This window comes from Mastomys coucha, unplaced genomic scaffold, assembly GCF_008632895.1.
Source record: "Mastomys coucha isolate ucsf_1 unplaced genomic scaffold, UCSF_Mcou_1 pScaffold8, whole genome shotgun sequence".
Lineage (NCBI taxonomy): Eukaryota > Metazoa > Chordata > Mammalia > Rodentia > Muridae > Mastomys > Mastomys coucha.
This window is the reverse complement of record NW_022196914.1, coordinates 45,057,502-45,067,761: the sequence shown is the minus strand read 5'-3', so window position 1 is coordinate 45,067,761 and position 10,260 is coordinate 45,057,502. Positions and strand designations below refer to the sequence as shown.

Below are 10,260 nucleotides of genomic sequence, written 5' to 3'. Positions count from 1 at the left end.
TATATATATATATATATGCACATATATGCACCCCATTGTGGTGGTTTGAATAGGTGTGGGCTCCAGAGGCTCATGTTTGAATGCTTGGCCCATAGGAAGTGGCACTATCAGGAAGTGTGGCCTGGTTGGAGAGGATGTGGTCTTTCTTTTGAACAAAATGTGTCACAATTGGGACAGTCTTTGAGGTCTTCTATGCTCAAGTAACACCCAGTGTGGCACACAATCTCTGGGTGCTGCCTGCAGATGATAATGGATTAACCCTCTGAAATTGTAAGTCAGGCCCAATTAAACGCTTTCCTTTCTAAGAGTTGCCTTGGCCATGGTGTCCCTCCACAGCAATGGAATCATAGCTGAGACACCGCCTACACACAATTTTCCCCTTTGTGTGCTCTATTCATTCTACCATCGATTTCAGGGTGCATCTTTGTGGGGGGTTTTCCCTGCCCAATTACATTAGTGCAGAGGCCTGTGATTGGACAGGGAAAGGGAGGCGGAGCTGAGAGATGCAGTGACAGAGAGCCTCTCTGAGTAGGAGGAAAAGGAAGATGGCTGCAGATGTGCACTTGTGTGGTGTTTTCCAGCCACAAGTAGCTATGATTTCACAAAGTTAGAAATATTGGGATAAAGCTTTTATCATTATCAATTAGATCTGAAATTATTGTACTGGCATCTTATAAACTATGATATTACTGATACATAAATCTTATTGGTTAATTAAGCATTAAGAGGCTTGATTCTACCGGCATACTGTATATTGTGATGTGATGGCTGACCATGGGTTGCACGGTAGTGAGAGGAACCTGGGGGTGGGGCCCACCAGAGAGATGGTCTGGTGGGAGGGAGCCCTGAGGTCTGATGTGGCTAGAGAGTTGGCGGGGCAGCAGAATCACGGAAGCGTGGTCCAGCCTGCGGAGAGTTATCAGGTTCATTTTTTAATATTTCCCGCAACACATCTTAATTCCAGCTCTTATGTGGAAAATCAGTGTGTGCAAACTGCACCAAGCATCACTGAGTTACTATATCAAATCACTCACAAGGTACACCTTTTTCAAACAGAAAACAGTTCTTACAAAACAACAAAAAAACCTTTAAGGCTTAAAGAGACATCAAAAAGTCTGTCTTCATTACCAAAATACTTTAAGCTTTTCCAAGCAGGCTAGCTTTTGAGGAGATGCCATAAGAGTACGTGCTGTCATGCCTGGCTTTTCATGTAGGTTCTGGGGACTTGAGCTCAGATCTCTATGCTTGTCCAGCTATCAACTTTACCAAAGGAACCATCTCCCAGCTTGAAACAATAAAAAAGGCCTAAAATGATTCACATAGCACTTTCCTAAACATGTCCTATTACTACCTGACCCTTCTGTCCAACAGCAACTGCCTGGGAAGTGAACTATAGGACTATCTATATGGGTGCTATGGCACATCATGCTGTTGAATAAAAAAGTCAAAGAAAAGGCAGAGAAAACATGAAAATATGATTTTGTTTGAGTGTTTTCTGAACTGAAGGTCAGAAATGGGAATGAGACAAAAACTTTATAATCCAGAGTGTTTTGTTTCCCTTTTCAAGGCTTTAAGGCACACAGATTTAAACTCCAATGCAAAGGCACTGTTGGCTAGAAAGCATAAACACATAACATTTTAACAATATATTTCCAGTAGAATAAGTGAGACAAATGAGCCAGTCAAAGACAATGTATGCAGCCCTGGAGCTGTCTGTTATTCCAAGTGACCTGTCTAGAAATCTGTTCCCCGGAGTGTGGAACAAGGACGGACTGGTAACATAGCGAAGATGGCTATTTCACAGCTATGGAGGAGAACAACATAAAATAACTAGAATAAACCAGAAAATGACTGGCTCCTTTTTCAAGTTCAGGATCTAGAATCAGCTACTAAGTAAGTATCTTCTAACACATACTAAGGTAATACAAGTATATGATAATGTGATCTGAAGGAGAGTCTCAAGAAGGAATCTGAACTGGGGTAAAGCTATAGGTACAGGATAGGCAGAAGTCAAGGGTAGCAGTTCCAGGTGAGCCTAAGCTATGGTCTGAGGCTGTATCAGAAATTAAAAAAGAAGCCCACATATGACAGTGTATGGAGGCAGAGGCAGGTAACCACTGTGAGTTCAAAGTTATCTGGAGCTGCAATAAGACTTAGTCTCTATCAATCAATCAATCAACCAATCAATCAATCAGAGAGAATGGGGACAAAGAATTCTTCCCAGATTCCAAGGTTATGGTCTTTATGATACCTTCTGGTTTTCCTTTCTGGCTATAAACATACAAAGGTTTCTTGTAGCCACATTTTTCTTTTTCAATACTGTACCAGAATATAAGCACAAATTCAAGCACATATCCAAACAGAAGAGCAGCATATCCACTCTACTTCTGACTACAAGCACTATCCCATATGCTTAGTACTTTATGTGACAGAAAAAAAAACACATCACTTTCTTTTTGACCAACACTCATTATCTCATCATCTACCACATGGATGCTTAACTTTAAACAGATTCTATTTTGAGACAGGGTTTCTCTGTGTATACTGGCTGTCTTGGAATTTGCCTTATGGACCCCACTGGCCTCAAACTCAATACATTCACCTGCCTCTGCCTTCCATGTGCTGGGATTAAAGATGTGCTCTACCACTAGGCAGCATAAACAGAAATTTTCAACTAAATTATTAACTTACAACTAAAAAAGAATAAGATAGAGCATATTTCGGCTTTAATTTTGATTAACTTTTTATGAAATAGAGCAGAAGCAAAGATAAAACAATGGAGAAAAAAGTTTTGAGACTATCTCAAGGATGTTGCTTATAAACAAACTGGATAATGAATTTTGGTACTGCTACATTTGGAAGATGGTGGGAGCAGGCAGAAATGACAATTTCACTAGGCTGCCAGCCTGACCTTAAGCTCTTCATCTTTAGGTCTCATGACTTTAGACCCATGACTGGGATTATTAGATGTGCATCCCGAGGTCTGTCTCCCACAAAATGGTTGAATAACACCATTAGTCAACTCTTTAACTTTTGAGTCTGCTATCCTATCTAGTCAATGAGAACATGTAACTATGAACAATTACTATATAAAAGACCAAGCTAAAATGCTGAGAATCACTTACACAGCACAATTGGTTTCTGACAAATGCCAGTTTCCTTGTTTTTCCTAATTTTACTTGTAATCTGTCAAGTTAAAACTATTATTAAGGTTTAGTTGGTTTAGTTATATGGAGGATAGACAGTACTTCTTCAGTGAATAGTTCCCTAGTTCAAAAAGATTAAGTAAAAATAAAAATGTCATGGTCATCACTGGTCCTACTCTTCAAGGCAATCAAGTATATACTACATGTGACATAGTTCACACTGTGCAGCCAGCAACTTGTCAGACTTCTTGATTTTAGTTCTGATGACACACTAGTGAAAAGAATATCTCTAAGGACTTTTCAAAGGGCTGCATGACATGTGACCTTTCACTTAATTCTACCAAGAACCCTGTGAGGTAGGTATCACTTCCTTTTCCAGATGGGGAAACAGAGATAGTACAGTTAAATAATCTGCCTCAAGTGACAGTGACAGTGAGGAGCCAGTCTAGAGTGCGAAGCAGCTGTCTATACCTTTCTAGAACTGTAATAGAATCCCACAACGTGTACCTAGCACACAGAGTAGTTATTAATGCCTGTCAATAAACTGCTTCTATATTTCCTTCACATCTTATTCTGCTAAAACATAGTTGTCCAACTGCAGATATATGAACAAGTAATAATAATAATTTTAAGACATTACTTTTAATTTTCCTAAGTGTGTTGTAGAAAAAATTTCTCATTTGTCAGAGATGGCAATTGCATACTTATTGTATAAAAATATGTTCTCTAATTTATTTGAAAAACATTTTATCTAAAAGTCATGCATGAAGCAAAAGGAAATGTTAAAAATTCCCATGGATAAGGAAATAAATAACACTTTAGTTTTCATTGGCATTACTTTCCCTCTATACATTTCACAATAGAACAATAATAAAAGCAAATGTAGAAGGATCTAAATAGGCAAAATGGCAGATGATAATTGGACGGCAGGAGATAAATCTCAGGGTGTATATAGGCTAATATTAGTGTAGAGTAGTAACTGTTAGTATTCTTTTTAAAAAAAGTCAAAAATAGGTTATATGATGGCCTGCAGCTTCAAGTTTAAACCTTATCTTCAGTACTTACACTAATATTAAAGAATAAAGTACCTCAACTTATCATAAAAACAGATAAACAAAAAACTTTAGAACTGTGACATGTCTTCAATTCTAGTATTCAGGAAGCAGAGCCAGGCAGATCTCTGTGAGTTCAAGACCACACTGATCCATCCACACAGTGAGTTCCAGGTTAGTCTGGGCTATATACTGAGCCTCTGTCTCAAAAAAATGAACAAACCTACCTACCATTAAGAAAAGCAACTTTGACATATAATGAAATAAAACACAGGACTCAAGTACCCATACTTACAAAGGGACACTTTCTTTACCCAATGGCGGGTTCATGATGTAGTCTTTGGTGATTGGTTTTACCCAGAGCAAAACCATAAATAAAGGTGCCAAGAAGTTGATATGAAGTAATGTTCTGAAAGTATACAAGAAATAAACATAAAGATCTAGAAACAAAATGTGCAAGTATCACTCGGGTATGACATTTCTAATCATTTACTGTTAGCCAGAATCCTTATGAACTCAGTGTTTCAGGTGAGAACATGCAGACCTAGAAAGTTCCATGGCAATCCCTTAAATCCAGGACTCAATAGATAAGGTGTTTTGATTATTATCTAATTTTAGTGATCCCAAGGGAATATACACATAAGTCATCTGAAAATTTTCAACACAGCTAAACCAAACACTTGCTTATCATTCACAAATAAATGACAGTGATTAGAAAAGTCATAATATTAGAAGGCAAATGGCAAATGAAAGACAACAACTTACAACTGAGCAACCTTGCAATATGCAATGATCATTTATAATGTTAAAATTATACTGCCAAAATTACAAATGACTCAAGATTTGTATTTTTTCTTGGACTATTATAAACACAAATGAAATTAATTTATGATATGTAAACAAAGATAATGCACTCCCCCCCCCCCTATTTTTAGTTCTATGGAACAGCTCTTGTTAACACAGCCTAGCTTAGCTCTCGTGTTACTCTGAGCCTCACAGACACTGGAACCACAGACATGAGCCACCATACTGAGGCTCCATTCCTCATGCAGAAAGCAGAGGGCTATCAGGAGTGAGCGCAACCTCTGTTAACTAGTATCTAAATCTGTATTTGTAGGATACAGATACATTGCTTGCCAAAATTTTTCTCTTTGGAACAAAAGACAAACTTGTCACACTATTTTATTACAACACACTACTTTCACTATCAACCACAGAGAGGGCTTGACGATAGGTTTTAAAATACACAGACCTTTCAATATTACTACAGAGACAAATGGTAGGGTCAGGTCTAGAGGACACAGGGCTGAGTCAGGAACAGTAAGTCCTGACAAGGAAAGTGGTTACATCCCACACACAATACAAGCTGCAGTGTTTTGTCAGAGGCGTGCAGTCCACGTTGCTCCTTTGCCACTCAGGCTACCCACAACAGAACTAGCTTGCCCATACTGTTACAACACGACAGTGTGAGTGCTGTACCACAACATGAGGCTGTAATAAACTGGAAATAACACAAAACCCCCAATTCCCAAAAGGAAAACTCTTAAAATAAGGCCACATTTTACTGAAGATAGAAGCATCACCCTTTCTCCAACCATCACTAAATGTTTTATGTTTTATAATGTGATTCTTTCATCCCACCGTCTTGGTAAACCATGGAGGGCCAGGAAGAAAGAGCAGTATTAGGTATGCAGTGTTGCTAGGGAACACTCCAGTATCAAGGAGCAGCCCACAGCGGTTTCAGTAGCTTGTGAAGGGCTCCCCTCCACCCACCCTTTTCAGCTTATTTAAATCCTAACACTGGGGTTAGTGGACTGCAGTGTGTGTGTAGAGAGGAGGGGGAATCAGGTTTTGTCTTAAAAGAAGCCTTTAGAGAGCTGGGTGGTGGGAAAGGCAGGACATAGTGAAGAGCATGCTGAGTAAAAGAAAAAAAGTGGGGGAGATGAAGTAGTGAGTAACAGGGTGGGGCGGCTAGGAACAAGTGAACACCTAAACTCGGAGAAAATGGAGTACAGGAGGAGAGTGAAAATTACATTAAAGAATATAGGTAAAAGATAAAAACGTAAAGAGAGGAATTAGCATCTTACAGTGTCTTAAAGAACAGTGATTTTAGAATCCTCCTAGCGTCCCTTAATGACTACATATATGCATATAAAAATGGAGTATTCTCCAGGATGACTTGCACTGCAGGTAAGACAAGATCCTGGATATAAACGAAAGTATATACAAGCTCACCTTCCTGTTAAGAGGTCTCTATCCATAAACAAACAAAACCCCAATCAACCAAATAAACGAAGACCCCCCAAATAACTACAGAAATGGCTTCAGAACCACGAGCAGAGGTTTAATATTTTCTTCCTTTCAGAATCAAAATAAGATGTGCTGGTTAAACTATCTTGATATAGGATGTTGCATTTCGAGTATTTACATTCTTGAAAGAAAATTGTGAATTACTTTAAGTCTAACATGCAGATCAACAACTTAAAAACATTCTTACAAATGAAACTCAGGCTTAAAATTATTTGTTGTAAATAAAAATATTTAAAATATCTGAATAAACACATAAACTTTATGCATCTACATTTTTAAAAAGGAAATTTCCATGTCATTTTTCAGTTTGAATGTAGAGACCGAAATATTATAAATCTCTGAATTAAAAAGAATTAACATAAACCTTAACATTTTCATTTAAACAAGTAAAAATGAGTTTAACAACAAATGTCTTTTTAACACAGGCTTTAAATTCCAAAGAGAAACTACTTATAGCTGATAGAAAGTGGTGTGACATCAAATATTTATTAATATTAATTTTTAATAAAATAATTTATTTTATCACAATAATATACCTTAATTAAGATGGAAAACATATATTTATCTGCATGTGCTTATGTACATTTTCCGCTTACTGTGTAATTTTTTCTGTTGCCAAATTCAGGGCATCCAGATGCATTTGAGCCAGCCGTAATCCAGGAAATGTCAAAAAAGCCCCAATGAGTGAACAGAAAACAGCCAGGAAAAATTTGAAAGTAAGTTTTGAAACAGGACCCCTAAAAATAAAGTTTAAAAAAAAAAACTGGTAAATCTTTTGGTAACTTCGTAAGAACCATTTTTTCTATCCAAGTAATTTATAACTCATAATAATGTCAGTACATCAAAGTATGTACTACATACATACTTACTGATCTTATTTTTAACAGACCATGGTGAACTATAAACTAAACCAGATATTTCTTAAATAATACCTACAATCCAAGCTATACATCAATGACATATGGCTCGGATGTTAGTTAGTTTCATCTTTGGAGACAATGGGATTGTAAGAGCAAATATAGCTAAGAATTTGATGGAAAAGTCTAACTTCAAATGACTGTACAAAGTATGAGTACAGTGTTCCTATAAGTGATGACCCAGGGCTGGCAATGGAGTTTAGAAGTAAGCCCCTCTCAGTGAGTTTAGGGGTAAGCCCCTACTTGTCTGCATCCACTGCCGCATGGTTGGATCCCAATACTGAAATGAGGGAGAGAGAGAAGTGAGAGTTCTATTATAAGGGAATTATTTTTACTGATTAAAATCAACTAATTATTTATAGTAAAAACTGCTTTAAAAATGAAAAATGTTAAAAGTAAATAATATTCAAGTTGTCAAAAACTTACTGAGATTCTAAACCCTGCTTTTCAAGAAACTGCATTGCACTGTCTGAAAAATTTGTAAACCCTGTAGGAAAAAAAGAGAGATTACTGTCATCATAGGGAGAAATACACTCTTAGAAAACAGAACATCTTATATTCTAATGACTAGCCTATTTCTGTGTGTTAATAAGTATGCTGATGCAATAAAAATCAGTTATTAGCAAGAACAGTCTCTAAAACATCCCTTTGATACTTGTATATTCCATGAGTGCAGAAAATTTGAATTAATTCTTTAGCATTACAGAAATTGATTAAACCCTAAGAAAAAACTAAGTGTACAATATTTTGGGGATATTAAGGTTTAATAAAACCTTATAAAACAGTAACAATAAAGATCTCATTGAAGATTAGTAAAGGTTAATTAGAACATAAGCCAACTCCACTTTTAAATATTTATCTGAGTAAAACTTAAATACTGAAATAAAAATTATATTATATAACTAAAATTGATTTTTAAAGTTGTATAAAACTTTTTTACCTGTTTCAAGTCCAAACTCCAGGTAGTTCTCTGTTACGATCAAAACTGCCATTGCTTTAACGAAGAAAAAAAATCCAAAGGTGACACAAACTGACCTTTCACCTCCATCTTCTACTTTAAAATAGTGTGTAGTTAATGAAAATAGAACTTTGCTGCAAAAGGAAAAGTTCAGGAAAAACCACAAATAACTTGTGGGAGCTATGCACAGCCATCTTTACATGAGGCAAATGCCAAAAGAATACACAGTATTCGCTTTGATTCTATCCAGTGTCTGTCAGAGGTCCTTGGGAAGTGAAAACTAATGAAAATCTTAATGGAGATAGAACACAAAGAAAAAATCTAATATGAGTCTATATTTTTAAATTAAGGAAAAGTATGTAAAAATTAAATTATAATTACATAATGAATTTCTTATGTATATGACTCAAATTTAATGAGAGTAACAACAGAATGTGAGAAAGCAATAGGTTCAGGACAATGGCAGCTTGAAAAGGAGTGGTAGAGATTTTAGGCCGCTACTCTTATTGGGCATACTTATTAAGCATTTATATTTAATATTTTCACTTATAATAAAATACATATTATAATACCACAGAAGTCATTTGTAACCACTAAATTATAAAATTTACAAATTGCTTACAGCTGCTGATGTTATATGAAAACTATTTAGAACCAGCATTTATGAGGGTTAAACAAAGACAATTCCACCTGAATATTCCAAACTGATCAAAGTTTCAACATGCCCACCTTGAAAATAAAACAAAAATCAACACATTACCTGAACCCCACACAACACATATTTACTCCTTTAATTAGGATCAACTCAAATATAATGCAAACCCAGCACTTGGACCTCATGCTCCTTGAAAGATAAATCAAATAGACAACATACTGCAGCCAGTAAACAAATCTATACATACGCAAGTTTGATATGAATGTCATGCTAAGCACTGGAAAAACCAGCTGTCTTTTAGTATTAGTCACACACAAAACAAACCACAGCTAAAGAGATCTATGCCAGAAGTTAGGCAAAAACCTGGAAGTCATGCAGTTAGATTAGAGGAGACTGAGCTTTAACCCTAGGCTTCCTAACTCAGAGCCTAGACACTCAGCACTCTTCAACAACTACACTAAGTAGTCAATGAATGGCAGGACAGAGGTAAAAGGTGGATCTTTTCAAACTAGTTAAACATTTTTGACTTTTCAAAAGGAGCAAGCTCTATGCTAAAGTGGAAGCTACATTTTGTTTCACATCTTATTTTATTTAATCCATCAATTAATGAATAAATGGTATTAGGTTCCCAGCCTAGGGCCTTAAGCTTTCTAGGCAAGTACTCAACCATGAGACATATGTATATCCTGCTCAATAATTCCTATAGCACAGAATAAATCTTCCCATCTTTTGAATCTGGAAAGCTGGCAATCTCTTCAGAGTACAGAAAGGATTTAAGATGCAATACTGACACTTGCGCCCTGTACTGCAGGACTTTGGTGTGCTTCTATGCTTCATTCCAAAAATCCCTACTGTTGCTATATAAATCTTACCTGAACCTGCTAGTCAGTCTTTTTCCTACTTTTTAATAACACCTACTCAATCATTTGTAAGTAGCTACAAAAATACTGTGGCACTGCTGAACTTGACATGATGCTGTGCTATCAAGCTTAAGCAAATTATCAAATTTATTTGATGTTAATTTCAATTCAAATGATTCAGAGGTTTGTTAAAAGCATCATTTCCATGTTATTTTAAGAAAGATGATTTTTAAAGCTTCTCTTCCATGAAACCATTACATATAACACAATATTATTCTTCTCTACTTTTATACATAAAAAGACTTTGCCAATTATGCTTTAGCTACAGAGACTCTTCAATACCAGGTTTTTTGATAAAGCCT

General features: G+C 36.2%; 1 protein-coding gene across 6 annotated transcripts in view; it reads right to left on the bottom strand.

Moving 5' to 3' along the window:
* Positions 1-10,260, bottom strand: part of Tmem161b (transmembrane protein 161B) — a 78,698-nt gene that overhangs the window by 4,451 nt on the left and 63,987 nt on the right. For 4 of the 6 annotated variants that reach the window (XM_031360698.1, XM_031360699.1, XM_031360701.1 and 1 more), the window contains 4 exons: positions 8,366-8,517; positions 7,852-7,912; positions 7,105-7,245; positions 4,494-4,607 (listed from right to left, as the gene is read on the bottom strand). In XM_031360698.1, coding sequence (XP_031216558.1) covers positions 4,494-4,607; positions 7,105-7,245; positions 7,852-7,912; positions 8,366-8,517 — 468 coding nt within the window. The remainder of the gene's footprint in view (positions 1-4,493; positions 4,608-7,104; positions 7,246-7,851; positions 7,913-8,365; positions 8,518-10,260) is intronic. The other 2 variants (XM_031360703.1, XM_031360704.1) reach the window with 1 other exon arrangement.